Source organism: Hypomesus transpacificus, chromosome 23, assembly GCF_021917145.1.
Source record: "Hypomesus transpacificus isolate Combined female chromosome 23, fHypTra1, whole genome shotgun sequence".
In the NCBI taxonomy this organism is placed as follows: Eukaryota; Metazoa; Chordata; class Actinopteri; order Osmeriformes; family Osmeridae; genus Hypomesus; species Hypomesus transpacificus.
Window position 1 is genome coordinate 2,742,361 of NC_061082.1, and position 21,542 is coordinate 2,763,902.

The following is a 21,542-nucleotide window of genomic DNA, read 5'->3' on the forward strand; positions in this document are numbered from 1 at the left end:
TTTTTGGATTTACACAGTTTTCTCCAGCAGCCCTTTAGACACTGGGCATTATCTTGGAACATTGTGGTATTCATATCTAGGAATTGTCTTTGTAGTGGATTCTAAATGTGATCTCCTTCACACAGCGGAGACTGCGCCACCCAACTTTATTCAAAGACTTCAGAGTATGACCGTGAGACAAGGAAGCCAAGTGAGATTGGATGTTCGTGTGACAGGAATCCCAACACCTGTGATTAAGTTCTACAGAGAAGGAGCTGAGATACAAAGCTCCGCTGACTTTCAGATTGTTCAAGAAGGAGACCTTTACAGTTTGTTGATTGCTGAAGCTTTCCCAGAGGATTCTGGAACCTACTCCATAAATGCTTCAAACAGCAGTGGACGGGCTACCTCCACTGCTGAACTACTAGTTCAGGGTAAGGGGTTGATACGTCTGTGTTTCTGTGTGTTTAGCCTAAATCAGGCCTTGAAGAGAGTGTATGTGGCCATGCATACCCTACTGTTAATGTATATGCCAATTCTGAATTAGACAGAGACAGATAGATAGGTATTTTATTTCACTAGAGTGAAAAAAAAAAATGTTTTACATGTGCTTGGAGACTATATGCTGGTGAGTATTTGTATTTGGGCATGTACCGTTGTTGTCTGTTGTAACGGAGATGTCTACCAGGATTAGATAGATTAAATTCTGAATCAATTGTTGAATTTCAAATGTAATTCAAGTAATATTGTGTGGTAAAAAGGGCTTTGACTACAAACAAATGTTCCCCGATGGCCCTGTAGCTTTGTGATTGTGATTCTATAATCCTGTGCACACTGAAGACATTTTCCATGCACTTCTTCAGATCTTAAGCTATTCAGTTCTAAGTGCATAAAAGGAGTCTGATCATTTGATGCTAAGCGAATGTATTTGACCTGCCCAGGTGAAGAAGCCGTACCTACCAAGAAGACAAAAACAGTTGTGTCATCCACCCAGGTCTCTCAGACTCGCCAGACCAGGGTTGAGAAGGTAAGAGAATACTCCATCTACTTTGGGACAAAACCCTCACATGACACAAAATGTTAATTCAGTTTTTCCTACTTTTTCCTTAGAAAATGGAGACTCGTTTTGCGTCCTCCTCCATGATGTCGATGCAGGTCGAGGGGGGTGTTATGACCCAGCAGTTGGCACACAAGACCCCCCCTCGTGTGCCACCAAAGCCAACTTCAAAGTCCCCACCTCAATCATCCCAGGTGGCCAAGGTCGCAGGAGGTCGTCACCAGTCTCCATCACCTGTCAGACACGTGAAGGGGCCCACTCCCACCCCTGTCAGGTAACACATCATAATCATAAATGACCAGTTATGGCATAGATTCTGTAGTCTTTTTATAGACCAAATCTTCACATGAAACTAAACATCTGTGTGTGTTTCCCCAGGTCCGTATCCCCATCCTCCAGACTGTCTGTCTCCCCCATCAGACCTGTGAAGTCACCATTGACCACACGTAAGCAGATGGCCATGGGAGCAGATGTCCCGCCCCCCTGGAAGCAGGGAGGCTTCGTGGGAGAGTCCAGCTACACCATGACTGCTGGAGCCACCCGCGTCCAGACCTCTGCCTCCTCTGTTCACATGGAGCAGAACTGGGAGGGCTCATATGGAGTTCAGCAGCAGGTGTCTGGCCAAGTTAGAGAGGTAAGAAAAGTCAAACGTTGACTACAATGATCAGCCGTGGGGGACAGAGACTTCTAGTGGTTGGTCTGTGTACTGTGCATGGTGACTGAACAGGAAGTTCCTGCATTGTTGAGAAAAGTTTGCTTGAATTAGAGATCCATCCAAAATGTGGATGGGTTGTTGATTCTAACATGCCTCTTGGGATAGTTTACTGTTAATACAACCACTTTACAGTCAACGAGCTAAGTGATAGCCGGAACCATAATCTCACTAATGTATGCCAGGAGGTGCATGTCCAGGATGATAAGAGCATGGCGGTAGCAACAGTGGTTGCAGCCGTGGACCAGGCGCGTGGCCGCACACAGCCACCTGGCCCAGAAGAGCCGGCCAGTAAAGAGAAACACGTCTCAACTGCTACACACACCTCAACAGCCAGCGCTCCTGTCCTCTTACTGCCCACAGGGGAGCAGGTAGAGAAGAAACAATGTCACCTCCTAACCTCCATCTGTTATCCAATGACCCCACACGCCCCCCCCCCTTGTTCATCATCCCAGACCATCGTAGAAGAATAACCGGCGTTATTTCAGAGTGACAATTATACTTCCCATATACAGATTAAGATCAATGTATCTTCATCAGGATTATGTCTGCATCCATCCAGTTGACCATTCTGTCTGAGTCAGCCACCATCTTTCACTTCTTAGTTGCCTACGGTTTGTCTTCCCGTCATGTTCACTTGGTGTCTACGTCGCCTAGCTAACCATACATACTCTTGACCCTGGTCCTGTCATATAGATCGAAGCAGGCTTGGCTTGTGAACAAGATGTCAGAGACACACCTGACATGGTGGTGCAACACACAGATGTGGAGGTCTCTACAGTCGTGTGTGTGATGACTGAGGAGCAGGTAGCTGCAGAGGGCAGATCTACTGTATATGTTAACTCCAGAATGACCATGATCCATCTCTCAACCCACTCTTCCCCTGCACCTGCATCAGACTGATTTTCCCTCACAAATCCCGACTTTTTACCTCCAACTTTTTACCATCAAGAATGGTTCTATGTGGAGACTATTATACCATCAGCTGCATGTTCCCAGTTTAAATCAGTGCACCCAGGCACAATTAACCTGTCTTTATGGTTTGTTGATTGTGGTTTGATCTGTTATTCTTTACATGCTGTCTTGCAGTGTTTCAGTCACCACACAGGTTGTGAATCTTGCCTTGCTGGGTGCAGTATCAGTACACTGCCATGGATGGTCTGAGATCTATGTGCTGTCTGACACCCACTGCTTGTTGTCTCCAGGGTGAGGGGGGGAAAAAGGCTGAGGCGGTGGCTACAGTACTGGCTGCTGTCGACCAAGCACGTGTTCGGAAGCCTGTGCATGCAGAGGGTGGTCATGCTGAAGAGGAAACTATAGAAACAGATTTGAAACAGCAGCAAATGCTGGCCACAGAGCAATATGTGACCATGAAAAGCCAAGCTGATGTAATGCCCACTGCCTTACAAACCTCTGGAGAACAGAGCATTCATATCTCTCAGGTTTGCAATCTTTGACCGAATGTTGAGAACTTTTTCTATTGTTTGAATCTATTGTTCTCATCCAATCTAAACTTTGTTGATTGCTTTAGATGCAAAGAAGTGCAGAAACAACTATTACAACTCATATGGATACTGCCCTTGCACCATCACCAATTCCACATTTCACAGTTTCAAAAGTTACTGTTCCTAAACCTGACCATAGCACTGAGGTAAGAATGGACAAATAGGTAGATGGTTATTTGTTACTGTTCCCCCATCATCCGTTATGCAATCTTAACACACAACCAGGGAGTCAGGTGGCTGAGCAGGGAATCGGGCTGGTAATCAGAGGGTTGCTAGTTCGATTTCCGGCCGTGCCAAATGACGTTGTGTCCTTGGGCAAGGCACTTCACCCTACTTGCCTTGGGGGAATGTCCCTGTACTTACTGTAGTCACTCTGGATAAGAGCGTCTGCTAAATGACTATGTAAATGTAACCATCTTAACATACAGTCTGAACTTTGTAATGTATTCGTGACGACGATGCACAGAACATTCCTCGTCATGTCAGACCAATCCATCAACCCTGTCTTTAGGAATCTCAGCGTCTTTTGCTGTCAGTATAATACAACGTTGTTCTTAATAGACTAATTCTTCCTCTTCATCCGTGACAATCACCATGTGCAGCCATCTTGTCACTTATCCCGGAGATCATCCTTGATATTTTAAAAGAAAACAGTGTTTTCATGATACTTTGCACTGGTTTCTGATCATAATGATGTTCTCCCATGGTTGGTCAGGTTTCAAAGGCAGGCTCTGCTATTGCCACACTGCAGAAAGAGCTATCTTCTACCTCTGCACAAAAGATCATCAAGCCAGTCAAGGCTCCATCTCCGTCTCGTAAGACTGTAGAGACGAGAATGACACCAGCGCCAACCCCGTCTCCGTTCAAAGACACCCCTGAAAGATACGAGGCGCATTTCGACACTCAGTTACAGAAGCAGATAGGGCCTGCATTTGCAGAGGGCATTGAACAAAAGCATGAGGATTGGGAACAGCAGGTTTGTGGTCTGTCGCAATCTCGTCACAACAATAACAGTGTGTGGAGTTACACGGCGTGCTGTTGGTTAAAACTGGCTCTTCACCATAACTCCACCATCTTCTTTTCCTTCCAGACACCACTTGCCTCATAAAGAAAACCCATCTATATTCTATCTTTCATCTCTTGCCATTTCTGTCCTCTTGGCCTGTTGAACTGATAATCTTTTTCCTTCTAGAATGCAACTTGCTTTCACCGTCCCTGTCTTATATCAATTCGCAATTAGAATATATATGAATCTGTTTGTGATTTTTGTCTTCATCTATGTAATTTTTCTACAGGCTGTTGAGGCCACCATGATCACGTCACCTGCTCGGGAGCCAGTTGTACCACCTACTCTTGTTGCTGTGAGTACAGTGTGGCGGCTCACAGAGTCTCATAATTGTGCTGTCTGTGTTTACAGATGAAGTCCTTTTTCCATATTTCGAAACATCAGTAAGTGAATTCTGTTTTAATTTTCAGGCTTTGAAGAACTTGACTGTGACAGAGGGTGAATCTGTGACCCTGGAGTGCCAGATCAGTGGTCACCCAGCCCCTGGCATCATGTGGTTTAGAGAGGACTACAGAATCGAGAGTTCCATTGACTTCCAGATAACCTATGAGGGTGGATTTGCTCGTCTGGTTATCCGTGAGGCCTTTGCTGAGGACAGTGGTCGCTTTACCTGCACTGCCACCAGCGAGGCTGGAACAATCAGCACATCCTGCTACCTACTTGTTAAAGGTGAACACTAACTGTGAATATGGATCTAGAGCCTTGTTTTAGGGTTTGTTGACATCTTCATGAAAAAGGCATCAGTCCTTAACCAGTAATTGTCTTTCTTATAGTGTCAGAAGAAATTGAGAGCAGAGAAGAGACAACAGTCACTGAATTTGGAACTACACAAGATAAACAGTGAGTTGAAAGATATAATAACTGAATTCATTGATCTGGAATTGTGATTCATGTGTCCCTTAATATCTCAAATATCTCTTTAGCTTTACGGTTGAAACAAAGGAGGAGACCATGTCGGAGGTGAGTGGCGTTGCAGAGTCTGTGGAAACTGCAGCTGCTGTTGCTCCCTTCTTCATCAAGAAACCTACTGTACAAAAGTTGGAGGAAGGAGGATGTGTAGTCTTTGAGTGCCAGATTGGAGGTAGTCCAAAGCCCCACATTTTCTGGAAGAAGAGTGGGGTACCTCTTACAACTGGATACAGGTACTTGGTACACATTGTCAATTTCTTTTGCTGTGAAAACTGAGTTTTCTAACTATGACAATGTGGGGATTTTGTCATTCACCATGTACTTTGTATCAATTGATTAGATATAAAGTTGCCTACAAAAAGGAGACTGGGGAGTGCAGGTTGGAGATCTCTATGACATTTGCTGATGATGCGGGAGAGTACGCCATCTTTGTCAAGAACCAGCTTGGAGAAGCCTCAGCCTCAGCCAGTCTGCTTGAGGAAGGTTAGTAACATTTGAAAAAAGTTGAATGCAGCAACTTCTATCTAAAAGGGATCAGTAAATTGATGATCATACAAAATGTCTGTTTACAGAGGAATATGAAGCCTACATGAAGAAACAGGAAGTGACATTCAAGACTGAAGTGACTACAATGGTGCAGGAGCCCAAAGTGGGAGATGTGCCCCCCGTTGTTGTGAGCGAATATGGGATGGAGCAGAGGGGCATGCAGACCCAAGTGATGCAAACATATGTCTCCGAGCAGGTATTCAGATCAGGAGTAACACCGTGTCACTGTGATGTGAAGTCAGTTATGTTGGCTTGTTGTTGGTGGCTATCAAAATACCAAACTGTTCTTATAGTTATATGTTGTAAATGTGTTTTTCAGGAATTACAAATATCTTCCTTTGAGGAGAGGATAATCCATGAGATTGAAATCCGTATCCTGAAGATTACATACCAGGAAATTTTGATTGAGGATGGCGAGCAGATGGTTATGAATGTGTCAGAACAGGAGGCTGTACAGTCATCCTTTGACACTCCCGTCAAAAGCTACAGGATTATGGAAGGAATGGGAGTCACTTTCCACTGCAAAATGGCAGGAAAGCCATTGCCCAAGGTACTTTGTTCACAAGCATTAAGTGGAGGCAGGAGTTTTGAAACATTTCTGATTGGTTTTATGTATCCTTATGAACTCAATAACACTGACTTGTATAGAATATAGTATATGTTGAAACTCATCATGCCTGTCTGCTTTTTCCCTAAAAAGATTGCATGGTACAAAGATGGAAAGCGTATCCGTCATGGCGGCCGTTACCAGATGGAGGTTCTCCAGGATGGTCGAGCCAGTCTACGTCTCCCTGTGGTGTTGCCTGAAGATGAGGGTGTTTACACTGCATTTGCCAGCAACATGAAGGGCAATTCTGTGAGCTCTGGGAAACTGTATGTGGAGTCCTCTTCAGTAGGGGGGCCTCAGAGATATACACCCCAGCCAGCAGTGCAGAGAATTAGGTATGACCAAATGTAAAATGTTTAAATTTCACGTAACAAATCATTTAGAACCACCACTGATCGTCATTATTTCCTCTTTTAGGTCCACATCCCCACGGTCTTTGAGCCGCTCTCCTGGTCGCTCTCCTAGTCGCTCTCCTGCTCGCAAGCTTGATGAAACAGATGAGAGTCAGTTGGAAAGGCTGTACAAGCCTGTCTTTGTCCTGAAGCCTTCCTCATTCAAGTGTGCTGAGGGGCAAACTGCAAGATTTGACCTGAAAGTTGTTGGTAGACCAATGCCTGACACATATTGGTTCCACAATGGTAAATGACTTTATTTAACCAATAACATTTGCTGTTTGCAAGATATATTGTTCATATTCTAATCATTTATCAAACCTTTTGTTTTCAGGACAACAAGTGGTCAATGACTACACCCACAAGATTGTTGTGAAGGAGGATGGAACTCAGTCGTTGATTGTGGTTCCAGCAATGCCCCATGACTCAGGAGAATGGACAGTTGTCGCACAGAACAGAGCTGGAAAAACCACTGTTTCCATGACTCTTACTGTTGAAGGTAATGTGTGTATAACATTTATAATAGTACATTTAACATTTAAGGTGTTTTTTTCGACAGTGAGTTACTGTAAAGGAATACTTCAGTAGCCTGATTTAGGACAATTAAATGAGTCGGCAGATGAGCACAAAAAAACAGAACATTTACATCCCAACTTCCTATTCCTCGACATTTGCACACAATATAACAAGCTTTGTTTGCTTTAAATGTTTTAATTAATTCCACTGCCATTCACAGCGAAAGAAAACTTGGTCCGACCCCAGTTTATTGAGAAACTGAAGAACATCAGTGTAAGACAAGGCACTCTGGTTGAGTTGGCGGTCAAAGCCATCGGAAACCCCCTGCCTGACATTGTTTGGCTGAAAAACAGTGACATCATTTCACCACAGAAGCACCCACATATCAAGTATGTATTTAATCTATTTCCAGAAATATGTTCCTATCATTGATGTTGTGATGTATTATTTATCAGAAGGATTGACACAAATATCTGTTTCAGGATTGAAGGGTCAAAAGGAGAAGCTAAAGTCCATATCCCTTCAACATCAGGCTCTGATAGTGCCTGGTACACAGCCACAGCCATCAACAAAGCTGGAAGAGATACCACTCGCTGCAGGGTCAATGTTGAGGTGGACTTTGCTGAACCCCAACCAGAGAGAAGGCTTATTATTCCCAAGGGAACCTACAAGGCCAAGGATATTGCCGCTCCAGAGTTGGAACCCTTGCATCTCCGTTATGGTCAAGATCAGTGGGAGGAGGGTGACCTTTATGACAAAGAGAAACAACAGAAGCCCCACTTTAAGAAGAAGCTGACTTCGGTCAGGCTCAAGCGTTTCGGTCCTGTCCATTTTGAATGCAGACTTACCCCTATTGGAGACCCCACAATGGTGGTTGAATGGTTGCATGATGGCAAACCCCTGGCAGCTGCAAACAGGTTGCGCATGGTTAATGAATTTGGCTACTGCAGTCTTGATTATGAAGTTGCTTATGCCAGAGACAGTGGTGTCATCACTTGCAGAGCAACTAACAAGTTTGGAGTTGACCAGACCTCAGCTACCCTGATTGTCAAGGATGAGAAAGGCCTTGTTGAGGAAAGTCAGCTACCTGAGGGTAGGAAGGGAGGACAAAGAATTGAGGACATGGAACGTATGGCTCATGAAGGAGGTCCTTCTGGAGTTAGTGTAGATGAAGGATCAGAGAAGACAAAGCCAGATATTGTTCTTCTTCCTGAGCCTGCCAGAGTGCAGGAAGGTGAGATTGCAAGATTCCGCTGCAGAGTGACTGGTTATCCAATGCCAAAGGTTAACTGGTACCTTAATGGTCAGCTTATTCGCAAGAGCAAGAGAATGAGACTACGCTATGATGGCATTTACTACCTAGAGATTGTCGATATCAAGTCATACGATTCAGGAGAAGTGAGAGTGGTAGCAGAGAACCCCATTGGTACAGCTGAACACACCGTTAAGCTGGAAATTACACAGAAAGAGGACTTCAGATCTGTCCTTCGTCGTGTCCCAGAACATAAAGCTCCAGAGGTCCCCAGCTCTGAACAAGGCAGAGTTTCCTTTGACGTTGTGAAGGTCGACAGACCCAGTGATAGCACACAGTCCAAGGAGGTTGTAAAACTGAGGAAGACAGAGAGAGTGATCCATGAAAAATCCACAGAGGAGACAGATGAGTTGAAAAGCAAATTCAAGCGCAGAACAGAGGAGGGTTACTATGAGGCCATCACTGCTGTGGAGCTCAAGTCTCGCAGGAAGGATGAGTCTTACGAGGACATGCTTAGGAAGAGGAAGGAGGAACTTCTTCATCATATGAAAGAGAAGTCTGAGGCTGAGAAAAAGAAGAAGGAGGAAGATGCGAAACTCACCATCCCCATAATCAAACCAGAGAGGATTCAGCTCTCTCCCAGCATGGAAGCTCCTAAGATCTTGGAGCGCATTGCAAGCCAGACAGTTTCCCTGATGGAGGAGGTTCGTTTCAGAACCAGGGTGGTCGGTAAACCAGAACCTGAGTGCCAGTGGTTCAAGAATGGTATTTTGCTTGAGAAAACTGATCGCATCTACTGGTACTGGCCTGAGGATCATGTATGTGAATTGGTGATACGCAATGTCTCCGCTGACGATTCTGCTAGCATCATGGTCAAAGCCGTCAACATTGCAGGGGAAACTTCAAGCCACGCATTCCTTTTGGTGCAAGGTATTTGAATGATTTCTAAATATTTCATGTATTGAATGCCCAGGGTAATTTAGTCAAGATAAAAGCATCTTTATTAAACATGATATTTTAGTTGATTATTTCTGCATTTAATTTCAGGCAAGCAAGTTGTTAACTTTACTCAAGAATTGGAAGATGTCAGTGCCAAAGAGAAGGACACCATGGTTACATTTGAATGTGAAACCAATGAGCCTTTTGTCAAAGTCAAATGGCTGAAAAACAATGTGGAGATTTTCTCTGGAGACAAATACAGGATGCACTCAGACAGAAAGGTCCACTTCCTTTCTGTGCTCATCATTGAAGTGAAGGATGATTCAGAATACAGTTGTGCCGTTGTTGAGGATCCCAACATCAGAACCACAGCCAGACTCTATGTTGAAGGTTTGAAAATTTATCAAACTGTAGTATTTGAAAAACATATTTGATTTAATAGGCACCTGTCATTTTTTGAATGATAACCAACTATTTCAATACACAGGGGCCGCTTTGGACATGGTGAAAACATTGGATAACATTGAGGTACCAGAGACCTACTCTGGGGAGTTTGAATGTGAGCTGTCAAGAGAAGATGCTGAAGGTACCTGGTACTTTGAGAAAAAGGAGATCACTCCCAGCAGCAAATATGTTATCTCCTCCCGTCGTGGAAGACATTCTCTATCTGTGAAAGACGTGAAGAAAGAAGATCAAGGCAAATACACATTTGTTGTTGGTGAATTTAAGACAAGTGCTTCCCTGAAGATGAAATGTGAGTACCTTTTTTGATGATCAGCCTATTTGTTAAATTCACTTGTTCATGTACAACCTACATAATAGTCTTTAGTGAATGAAGAGGTTGGTGGGGGGGCACTGAAACAAGGACATTAAAAAAACGTTTATGTTCCCTTCTCATATTTGTCTCTTTTAGTGCGTCCTGTGACACTGATGCAGCCACTTACTGACCTTACCATCTGTGAGGGTGACATTGCTCAGTTAGAAGTGAGGTTCTCTCAAGAAAACGTTGAGGGGACATGGATGAAGAATGGTCAAGCCATTTCTGCCTCAGATCGCATCCATATTGTAATTGACAAACTGGTCCACAAGCTTCTGGTTGAGAATGTAAGCAGAGAGGACACTGGAGTCTACTCCTTTGTTGTCCCTGCCCAGGATATCTCCACCTCAGGAAAACTGACTGTTCAAAGTAAACAACATTGTATATTTCACAATATCACTTTAATATTATTAAATTGTCTTACTGTAAATGACATGTTGTTTAACTTTATACCCACTCTCTGTATCTCCCAGCCATCGATATTTTGGTACCACTCAGTGATGTCACATCAGTTGAGGGAACCAAGGCTGTTATGGAGGCTAAGATCTCCGCTGCAGATGTCAGCTCCGTGAAGTGGTACCAAAATGACAAGCTCATTATGCCCAGCGAGAGGATCCAGATGGTTGCAAAGGGAACCAAACAGCGCCTGGTGTTTAACAGGTCTTTCGCTTCAGATGAAGGAAACTACAAGCTTGTTGTGGGCAGAGCTGACACAACCTGCAAATTCACTGTCCAAAGTAAGAATTTTTAAAAAGTGATTAGTTGCCACTGTTTAACGAAACCTTCTTTAACCAATTCACTGGCAAAGGAAAAAAAACATTTTAGTTTCTGTTCTAATATAACTTATTCCAACAGAAATTCAAATCGTAAAGCACATGGAGGATAAAGTGTGCACCGAGACTCAAAATGTCACCTTTGAGGTTGAAGTTTCACATCCTGGCATTGATGCTGTCTGGACCTTCAAGAAGCAGCCCCTCAAAGCTGGTGCAAAATACAAGATGGAGGCAAAGGGCAAGCGGTATGCCTTGACTGTCATCAATGTCATGAAGGATGAGGAAGGAGAATATGCTTTCGCAGCTGGTGAAAAGACATCCAGCGCAAAGCTTACCGTGTCAGGTATGTGTCACTTTTGTGAAACACACAATTGTTTCATGCCCTTACATGTATTGTTTACTTTAATATCTCCATATGATTTAAATCATGCTCTTATCCTTTGACTAGGTGGAGCGATTAACAGGCCACTTCAGGATGTGACAGTAGCCGAGTCACAGACAGCTGAGCTGGAGTGTGAGGTGGCCAATGCGAACACCGAGGGCAAGTGGCTGAAGGATGGACAGCCTGTGGACTTTAGCGACAATATCAGGAGTGAAACACTTGGTGCTGTCAGGCGTCTTGTTATTGTCATAACCAGACCCCAGGATATCGGTGAATACACCTACCAGGTTGCCAATTCAAAGACAACCGCCAACCTCAGAGTTGAAGGTATGTACCACCTTCTGAGGCTGGATCTGAACTTGGTTTGATGTTATTAATTTAAATAGATTTTTGTAAGCTAATGTCAATAATGTATTTAATAGCTGTGAAAATCAAGAAGACCCTGAAGAACCAGACTGTCACTGAGACACAGGAGGCAGTGTTCAGTCTGGAGCTGACCCATGAGAATGTGAAGGGCTCACAGTGGATCAAGAATGGCGTTGAACTCCGCACCAGTGAGAAATATGAGGTTACTGCTGAAGGCATGGTCCACACCTTAAAAATCAAGAACTGCACAACTCACGATGAGTCGGTTTATGGATTCAAACTTGGAAAGCTGTCTGCTAGTGCCAGATTGAATGTTGAAAGTAAGTACACAAGTGCTATTATTGTAGGATGATTCAATCATGGAAGAAATATGTGCGGCCGCCTGCGGAAACCCGTCGGATGTCGCGGCCGCTGATTGTTGGCTCTAAGCCATAAAATATCGAAAATCGTTTTCTGTCAAAATTGAGATTTTGTTTTGTTTTGTATAGTTAACACCCTTAACTTCATTGTAATGTACTAAAAGTATATGATTACTTATGAAAAACAGTTAATTTCAACGGTTTTTGGAAAAATCAGCTAGCAAGAATTTCAAGCCATGTCATATCAACTATTCAGTTTGCCTGCTCTTTTGAGTGCTGCAGCAGCCCCAAGCAACGGATCAATGAAGTCAGGCTTTTAAACTTGTAAACTGACATTTACATTCCCAACGCGATTACGAACAAAATGATTTTCTTTCCACATTCGAAACAGAATTAGAATGGAATCTTTGATTGCAGTTTTCTCCCTTATCACGTTTTGACACGTCAACTGGTGTAACTTCAGTTGTGATAAAGATATCTGAGTGATTTAAACAGATTTGTATTCAGGAGAGTTTGTAGTTTCCAAATATATATAACACCCGAAAGTCAAATTTTCACCTTGTGAAGGGTTTCCGCAGGCCGCCACACATATGTTCCAACATTCACAAGCCATATCATGTAATTTCATGCATTCTCTGACCCGTTGCTCTCCTAACTACTCAGCCATTAAGATTGTGAAGAAGCCCAAGGATGTGACTTCACTGCTAGATGACACAGCCTCTTTTGAACTGAGCCTGTCCCACGATAACATTCCGGTGAAATGGATGTTTAACAACGTGGAGCTGAAATCAAGTGAAAAGTGCAAGATACTGTCTGAGAGGAAGGCTCACAAGCTGGTCATCCAGAATGTGAGCACTCACAATGCTGGAGAGTACACTGCAGTGTTTGGCCATCTCCAGTGCAGTGCACATCTCCATGTTGAGGGTATGTATGAAAGACAAAATATGATTCTTATTTATATTATTCAGATTGAATGACACATTTACAAGACTTAATTCAGCAAATAACTAGACCATATAACATCATATGTGTGGGTAATCTTTACTCCATTACCATGTTGAGAATTTGATTTATTGTGCATTTTTCAGCTCTGCGTGTCACCAAACCACTGAAGAGTGTTGAAGTCCCAGAGACACATGTGGCCACTTTTGAGTGTGAAGTTTCACATTTCAATGTCCCTGCCACCTGGCTGAAAAACGGAGTTGAGATTGAAATGAGTGATAAATTCAGGATTGTGGTCCAGGGAAAACTTCACCAGCTCAAGATCATGAATACCAGCAGACAAGACTCTGCAGAGTATACCTTTGTCTGTGGAAATGACAGGGTCTCTGCAACACTGACCATTAGTGGTGAGTAAAACATTTGTCATTATTCAATACATTTCAAATCATTTTGTGTACCGGTACATGTACAATAACTTAGTTATTTGTCCATAGCTATTTTGATCACCTCCATGCTAAAAGACCTCAATGCCCAAGAGAGAGACACCATCACCTTTGAAGTAAATGTAAATTATGAGGACATCACCTACAAGTGGCTCAAGAATGGTATTGAGATTCGGTCAACAGACAAGTGCCAGACCCGTTCAAAACAGCTTACGCACTCCCTCACAATCCGGAATGTTCATTTTGGTGATACTGGAGAGTATAAATTTGTTGCTGGCTCTGCAGCTACATCCGCAAACCTTTATGTTGAAGGTAAATAATGTTTTAAAGATTTTTTCTCTCCCAGTATCTAGATTATCCTGTGGATTACATAATCGGAAAACATCTTTGCATTTGTATTCCAGCTCGTGTGATTGAATTCACCAAGCATATTAAAGATATCAAGATAACAGAGAAGAAGAAGGCCATCTTTGAATGTGAAGTTTCTGAGCCAAACATCCAAGTGATGTGGATGAAAGACGGACAGGAGCTGGAAGTATCTGAGAGGTGCATACAGTTCATCTAATATATTCTCCATGAAATCATATAAGAAAGACATTTTGTTCAACAGAACATAAATTCTTAATGTCTTCTGTGACTTCTAATGTTGCAGACATAAAGTCTCTACTGAGAAGTTTCTGCACCGCTTGATGATCCAGACTGTCCACATGTCTGATGCTGGGGAGTATTCTGTGGTCGCTGGTGCAAGTGTGTCAAAAGGTCACCTGACTGTAGAGGGACGGGATGTCAGGATCTCAGAGCCAGCCGAGAAAGAAATCACCGTAAGCAATGATTTCAAAACATTTCTGAATACCTCAAGACATTTCGATTTTGACATATTAATATATGACTGTTCCTTTTGCAGGTTGTTGAGAAACAACGAACAACGTTTGAGTTTGAAGTCAATGAGGATGACGTAGAAGGCCGTTGGCTTAGGAACGGTGTTGAGATCAAGTTTGAAGTTGAAGAGAGGTTCAGTTACGTTTCCATCAGAAAGGTCCACCGCATGACCATCACTGAAACCTTCCGAACGGATGCAGGGGAGTACACTTTCATCGCTGGGAAGAACAGAAGTGTTGTCACCCTCCATGTAAACAGTAAGTAGAGCTCAAATATTCAGTAAAAACGATTCAGTAGTTGAATTTTCTACCTTAAAAAGTTCATTCTCATTGTGATCAAACCTTCCATTGTTTAATTTAGTCCCTGAGGCACCAAAGATCATCCGACACATGCAGCCACTGTCTGTGGGGTCAGGCAAACCTGCTCGCTTTTCTGTAGAGGTGACTGGCATCCCACAGCCTCAAGTGTCTTGGTACAAGAACTCCCAGGCTCTCTCTGCTGGGTTCAAGTGCAAGTTCCTGCGTGAAGGAAATGAGCACACACTGCTACTGATTGAGGTGTTCCCAGAAGATGCAGCTGATTACAACTGTGAAGTTAAGAATGATGCTGGCATGGTCACAAGCTCAGCTGCACTTAACGTGGAAGGTAAACTGAGTCAGTTTTGCTCATGTAAAATATAGGAATCCTTGCAGAAATGTCAAGATTCAAAACATGTATTGTTTGTGTACAGTTTCAGAGGTGGTTTCCCCTGACACTGGAGCACCCATGACCCCTCCTGTGGTGGTGTCACCTATCAGCAATGCCTCTACCAAGGAGGGAGAGTCCGCCAGGTTCCAATGCCGTGTCTCTGGAGAAGGTACATGACCTTGGATTAACATATTATGTCAAAAACACAATGATGATGATGTGTTCACAAACTCTCAAAGTAATTGCTTTGAACATGTACTAAAATGGCACCATTTCCAGATGTGAAGATCAGCTGGTTCTGTGGTGAGAAGGAGGTCAAACAGTCTGACTTCTTCAGGATGTCTCAGTTTGGTGACACCTGCCAACTAGAGATTGCCAAGGTTTATCCAGAGGATGAGGGGCAATACAGTTGTGTTGCCAGAAACTCAGCAGGAATGGTGTCTTGCTCCGCAACTTTGAAACTAGATGGTGAGTTTTATTTACTTACTGTTTTTGATGGAACTATTTAATGTGTTTTCATGGGGAAAAAAATTGTTATCAATAATAAGGTATTAGGTGTATAATTTACAGTTTTATTTTCTTGTTTTTTCAATGTGAACACAAGGACATACAATGCTAAAAAGCCAATGAACATGCTTCCTTTCAGGGAAAAGACAAACTGTGGATAGCACATCTGCATCTCAGCTGCATGTCTCAACAAGCCTGACCAGTCTTAAGAAACCCCCTATTGGTCAAAAACCTACTTTCATTCATCCAATAGAGAACTGTTCTGTGCCACATGGGGAAGTGGCTAGGTTTCATGCATGTGTATCTGGCGTGCCTAAGACAGAGATAAGCTGGTTTCACAACCAGAAGCCAATCAGACCCACAACAAACACTGTCTTTCATTTTGATGAATTGACAAACACTGCCACCCTAATTATAGTTGACACTTTCTCTGAGCATGCGGGACAATACACTTGCAAAGCAACCAATAGTGCTGGAGCAGCTGTGTGCACAGCTACCCTTGAAGTAAACGAAGGTAAACTTGATATTCAGCTGTAAATAGTCTGTGGTGGAAAATCACTTTGTAAATAATCTATTAATATTCACAAATACCTTCTCTTTCCTCAACCTAAGTCTTACATGACACCAACATACGTACAGCTTTTTTCTTGAACTAACCTCACATCTTCAGAGAAAAGGAGCACTATTAATCTGATGTCTCTTAAACTGCTGTAGGGGACTTTCTACCCTTTCACTCTATTTTTCGTGTTACTTGTCCATCAGTTTCTAAACATCCTGGTTGTTCCCCCCACAGGCAACTTTCTGGACTTTCTGCATGCTGTATTCTGTCTCCACTTTCCTGCTCCTTGTCAACCCCTTTTTTGTGTTTATAATGCATCACTGCTTTTAATGTCATTTTTGTCATCACAGTTGAAACACCATTGTGTAACTTAAGTTTTTGTTCTAGGTCTGTGTAGTCATTATGTCTTGTACAATAGAAATACTATTTGATGGGAGGGAAGTTAGTATTTGTTCGTTGTAATATACCGTCAAAAGGCTAAACAATATGTCATGAACATTGTTACCTATCAGCTGACAACTGACAGTAAATGTTTTTGTCTCCTTATCAGTATCAAGGGAAGCAATTGAAGCCAAGATTGAGGAAGAAGTCAAAGGTAAGATAGCTTCATACTTATTTAAATGCCATGTTATCCCTCCCCTCAGATGAATGTATCCCAGCATATTGTTTGTTAAATGGTTTCAGAATGTCGACACTGCATGTAAACTGATAATATCTGATAGAAATGTGTCATCTTCGTCATTTTCAGTTTTTGACTGTAATGTCCAATATATTGAGGTGCTTACAATAAGCACAGATAAAAAAATGCTTGTTGTAAGATGTTTTGGGGAAATGGGGTTTGCATCTATCAATTGTATTTGTCCGCATGAAGGTTATCACTGGACTGTCTCCAAGAGAGGTGCAGGATGTATATCTTTTAAAGTTTCCATCCAACAGGAAATTGATCTTTAAAAGATATGGAAATAGCCACATCTTTTAATTGCTTTTTAAATTTCTTGCATCTGGAAGTCCTTCCTCCTGCAAATATTTCTTAGACTGGCTTGCAGATAGTGGTATGTGATTAATGTTGTTTGCTTTCAAAATAACATGAATATACATGTAAACTATATTAGTTCGAATAAACGCCTTCTCATACAATTCTAGAGCCTCTTTTACCACATTGACGTATTTGTATCATTGGAGAACCATGTTTCTCATCAATGTCTGCATAATTTACCCCAAATAAAAGGATTAGAAAGGGCGTTTATTCATCTGTCTGCAAGTCAGGTAAGAAATATTTTAGCATACATATACAGTAAGTCAACCAAAACCAAAAGGTTAAATCAAAAGCAGATCAGTTTATTTTGGATACCACATTTATGGTCTTTAAGAAATTTATGTTTTGAAGAAGTGTCCACAGAAGAAGGAACAAAACATCCAGCATTTGTCGTGTCAGAATCTTAAAAAAAGAATCAAGTCTTGCGTTTATTCGAACAAATATGGTGAGTGAAATTGTTTTTTATGGCTTTGTGACTTGCTGCATGTATTTAATATTACCATTAATATTCATTTCAAATATTTTATTTTGTTTTAAACAAAGGGGCATTTTATTTTAAAAAAGCTATCTCCTCTCTCTTTCAGAGTTATTTTTTAATGAGAAATCTGAATATATGGACAACAAAAGACAACTGAGGGGAGCCTTCTCCGACACTGAGGACTGCTTGGATCACGGTCTGGTCTCTGCCAACCGCTGCTCCAGTCGAACGTCCTCCATCAGCTCCTGGACTGAAAACATCAAACCTTCTTTTACCAAGAAGCTCAAGTTTCAGTCTGTTCTTGAGGGGGACCCAGCAGCTTTCCAATGCAAACTGGTAGCATGCCCACCCCCAACAATCTTGTGGTTTCATAACAATAGGCAGATCCAGAAAGAGCGCCGTCGTAGAATATGCACTGACAGTAGAATGCACATGCACACAACAAGTTTGATCATTGATGGTATAAATGATAAAGACTCTGGCAGTTACAAAGTAATGGCAATTAACTCGGAGGGGTCCGCTGAATCCACAGCATCCCTTTTGGTTTCACTGAGGGAGGAACAGTCTGCTAATTATTTGAGTTTCGTGCGAAGATCAGCTCAGACTCACGAGAGTATTGACACAATGGTAGAGCAAAGAAGAGAGAGAAAATTTAGGGTAGATCTAAGATGTGTTGGTTCTCCATTTGATAAGATGTCTAAAGTCCATCAAGGTAGATCCAAATCTAAAGATTCCCTGGTAAGAACTGTCTACTTCAGGACAGCCTCACCCTCCAAAGCGCCAGAGCGTCAAACTCTGGAAACAGCTTCTGAGCGTGCCCGGTCTCCTCCTCCCATGTTTGAGAGGCCAGAGAGATTTAATGACCGACTCAGTGACATATACTGTGACAGGCGCACTGGGGCCAGGTTCAGTGACAAATTTAGTGACAGGTGCAGTGACAGATATAGTGAGAGGTTTAGTGACACAGACAGTCTGCATGGCGAGGTCAAGGCCAAGCTCAGCATGCTACAAAAAGCTGTCAAAAAAAAGAAGAGGCTCTCTATCTCCACCATGTCATCTTCTGAATTTGATCTGGAGTCTGTGGCCAGCGAATCTGCATCCAGCTATACTGACTATGCTGATAGACAGAAGGTCAAGTCTACCTTAACTAACCTGCAGCGTATCAGAGCCTTTGAACAGGGAGATAGAAAGAACGATAGAGCAGAATTTCAAGGTCGTTTGGACAGAATGTCTGGATTGGCTGGACAAAGAGGAGAATTTTCAAGGCCTCGTCATGGGAGGCATTCATTTGAACCTCAGTCTAGAGCCAGGGCCATTCAGATATTAAAAGGTGAGGTGACAGAGAAAGAAAAAGGTGAAAGGTTCCCTGAAACACTTGGGGAAGAAGGTACCGTGGCTTACAGGGAAAACCAGAATGAGTTTAAAAAGAGAGACGAGGAGTTAGAAAACCTCAATCGGCACCATGGAGATCTGACAACTAAGATGGATGTGTCCTCTGAAATGACATATACTGAAAGTGTGAGCATCACTGCAGAACTGAAGTCATCATTAGGTGCATCTCCAAGATCCAAGCCAAAGAGGACAGTAAAGGAAAGATTCCTGGGTGAGGCAATTGCACAAAAGGAAGAAGTGAGAGGTGATCAATCAGATGAACAATTAGAACACGATTGCTCAGCAGAGCCTCCCTTTGAGAAGACTTTGGATGAAGAACGGATGGAGGTTGAGGAAAAACTCCTGGCGCTGCGCATTAGAAAGTGGCAGAAGGGAATGCAGATGGAGCAAGAAGAGGAGTTTCAGCCGGAAGTGGATTTGCCCGAGGTAAAGGATTCACAATTCATGCAACCTGAGGGTCATACTTATATCAAAGAAGTAGATAAGAAAACTACACAAGAAACAGAAGCTCCATCATTCCATAAATCACCCCGATTAAAGGCCAAAGACAAACATGTTGGTGACAGGAGATCTCGGGAGGAACACGAGCTTCATTTGTCCCGGGAGAATATTTGTGAGCTAAAGACTGAGGGTGAGCAGTTTGCAAGTGAGGAGGAGGCCCTGACTCAACGAATCATGAAATGGCAACAAGACGTCCTGACAGAACAGGTGGTTAATCCTGAATCTGAGTGGGTCGAGGAAGAATATTCATGCTATCATGGACAGAAAACGATTGATTCAAAGAGTGGTGCAGAAGGGGTTGCCACAGAATCTACTGCACAGCCTGAGTCAGTGAGACAAAGAAAAACGTCCCCAGAAAAGACAGCAAAGGAAAAGTTCTTGACTCAGGATGTACCTTCTGAGAGCCTAGAGTGGGACCCTCATCAGCATATACCCACAGAGGGACGAGAAACCAGGCTACAGACTGACAGTGAGTACTTTGTGAGTGAGGAGGAAGCCATGGCTCAGCGTATCTTAAAGTGGCAACAGGATGTTCTCACTGAGCAAGAGGAGGTAGTGGAATTAGAGTCGAATTGGGCTGTGGCTGAAAATTCGGAACTACAAGAACAACAGCAATGCAAACCCGCTGATGTCAGCATGTCAAACAATCCCTCCTTTGCCCTTCCTCCTCCTCAGTTCAAGGATGGAAAGTCTTCACCTGGAAGAAAACCTTCGCCCACACTTCATTCACCCATTCATCATTCACCTACCGGTCTAACCTCTAGAAACCAGAAAGTGCCCTCCTATGAACTGCCCTCGCCTCAGAGAGAGAGTGCTCATGAATCGTCCAGTAAATCTTCACATGTGAGAAAACATTCACCTACCAGTGGACCTTATGGTGTTAGTTTACCCCATGAAGACTCCTCTTATGATCTTCCATCTCCCCGTGAGTCCTCACCTGTCAGAAAACGGTCACCAAGTCATCGTGCCTTCCAGGACCTTACTGAAAGGAACAGGACTTCGGAGGAATATTCTGTGTCAGCAGATCAAAGCAGTAGCAAATGGCAGCAATCCGAGATCAAAGAGATAGGGGCCGTTGGCGGACCTGATGGGAGAGTTCCTGAGGATGTGATGGGTGTGAGGGCAGCTGAGGGGGTACATAAACGAACTGTACAGAAAGATGTCAGGGTAAAACAAACTGACAAGTCTCTGGGAGGGTCTGCACCTGTTATTGTTAGAGAAATGTCCTCTCTGAGAGTCAAAATAGGTGAGATGTCTGAATTCTTATGTCATTTCCAGGGGGACCCACATCCAACAGTCACCTGGTTTAAAGATAACCAACCAATAGCTCATAACCCAGATTATGATATTCTAACTAAATCCAATGAGTCCAAGCTGACCATATACTATCCAACTAAAGAACAGGAAGGGAAATTTGACTGCATCATAACAAACACATTTGGAAAATCACTGTGCTCTGCCACACTGGTGATAATAGATGGGGATCAGCTGAGACAATTGCCAGTGGCTTCACAGGAAGTGATAGTCACAGAGGATATGGATATGACTGAGGAACACATGGAGAGGATGATTGATGAGGAGCTAGAATCCTTCATGGATGTTAACATGGATAGGAAGTCCACCTTACAGGTCCCGCGAGCAGTAGTGCACAAGCCTCAAACCTCAGACTCATCCTTGTACTCCTCACCTGTGGAGATCACGATCACTGCTCCCACACCCATCCCAGAGGCATTGGCTGACACCGGAGAACAATTTGAGCCTATTGACCAAGCTTTAGAGACTTCTACTGATGATGGGAGCTCTCAGGCTGTGAAACACAAATTTACCTTTTCTTATGATACAGTAGGCGAGGTTCCTCAGATGGCCAGTGAGATGAAGAATGTCAGCTTCCCAGAGGGCCATTCAGCTGTGCTAGAATGCTCTTTGCGAGGAGAACCTTCC

General features: G+C 43.0%; 1 protein-coding gene across 1 annotated transcript in view; it reads left to right on the top strand.

The window, feature by feature from the left end:
• ttn.2 (titin, tandem duplicate 2) overlaps positions 1 to 21,542 on the top strand; it is a 153,002-nt gene that overhangs the window by 2,783 nt on the left and 128,677 nt on the right. Inside the window, exons 4-40 of the mRNA XM_047047514.1 lie at positions 126 to 413; positions 921 to 1,006; positions 1,090 to 1,310; positions 1,415 to 1,670; positions 2,954 to 3,190; positions 3,280 to 3,399; positions 3,969 to 4,229; positions 4,549 to 4,614; positions 4,730 to 4,988; positions 5,093 to 5,159; positions 5,243 to 5,461; positions 5,569 to 5,711; positions 5,801 to 5,970; positions 6,094 to 6,324; positions 6,475 to 6,716; positions 6,799 to 7,019; positions 7,108 to 7,272; positions 7,510 to 7,678; positions 7,772 to 9,471; positions 9,589 to 9,870; positions 9,968 to 10,234; positions 10,394 to 10,666; positions 10,771 to 11,034; positions 11,153 to 11,413; positions 11,519 to 11,779; positions 11,875 to 12,138; positions 12,841 to 13,101; positions 13,266 to 13,526; positions 13,614 to 13,874; positions 13,967 to 14,108; positions 14,215 to 14,383; positions 14,467 to 14,698; positions 14,802 to 15,086; positions 15,172 to 15,297; positions 15,408 to 15,596; positions 15,775 to 16,149; positions 16,745 to 16,789. Of these exons, the coding sequence (XP_046903470.1) occupies positions 126 to 413; positions 921 to 1,006; positions 1,090 to 1,310; positions 1,415 to 1,670; positions 2,954 to 3,190; positions 3,280 to 3,399; positions 3,969 to 4,229; positions 4,549 to 4,614; positions 4,730 to 4,988; positions 5,093 to 5,159; positions 5,243 to 5,461; positions 5,569 to 5,711; positions 5,801 to 5,970; positions 6,094 to 6,324; positions 6,475 to 6,716; positions 6,799 to 7,019; positions 7,108 to 7,272; positions 7,510 to 7,678; positions 7,772 to 9,471; positions 9,589 to 9,870; positions 9,968 to 10,234; positions 10,394 to 10,666; positions 10,771 to 11,034; positions 11,153 to 11,413; positions 11,519 to 11,779; positions 11,875 to 12,138; positions 12,841 to 13,101; positions 13,266 to 13,526; positions 13,614 to 13,874; positions 13,967 to 14,108; positions 14,215 to 14,383; positions 14,467 to 14,698; positions 14,802 to 15,086; positions 15,172 to 15,297; positions 15,408 to 15,596; positions 15,775 to 16,149; positions 16,745 to 16,789 (9,339 nt within the window). The remainder of the gene's footprint in view (positions 1 to 125; positions 414 to 920; positions 1,007 to 1,089; positions 1,311 to 1,414; positions 1,671 to 2,953; positions 3,191 to 3,279; positions 3,400 to 3,968; positions 4,230 to 4,548; positions 4,615 to 4,729; positions 4,989 to 5,092; positions 5,160 to 5,242; positions 5,462 to 5,568; positions 5,712 to 5,800; positions 5,971 to 6,093; positions 6,325 to 6,474; positions 6,717 to 6,798; positions 7,020 to 7,107; positions 7,273 to 7,509; positions 7,679 to 7,771; positions 9,472 to 9,588; positions 9,871 to 9,967; positions 10,235 to 10,393; positions 10,667 to 10,770; positions 11,035 to 11,152; positions 11,414 to 11,518; positions 11,780 to 11,874; positions 12,139 to 12,840; positions 13,102 to 13,265; positions 13,527 to 13,613; positions 13,875 to 13,966; positions 14,109 to 14,214; positions 14,384 to 14,466; positions 14,699 to 14,801; positions 15,087 to 15,171; positions 15,298 to 15,407; positions 15,597 to 15,774; positions 16,150 to 16,744; positions 16,790 to 21,542) is intronic.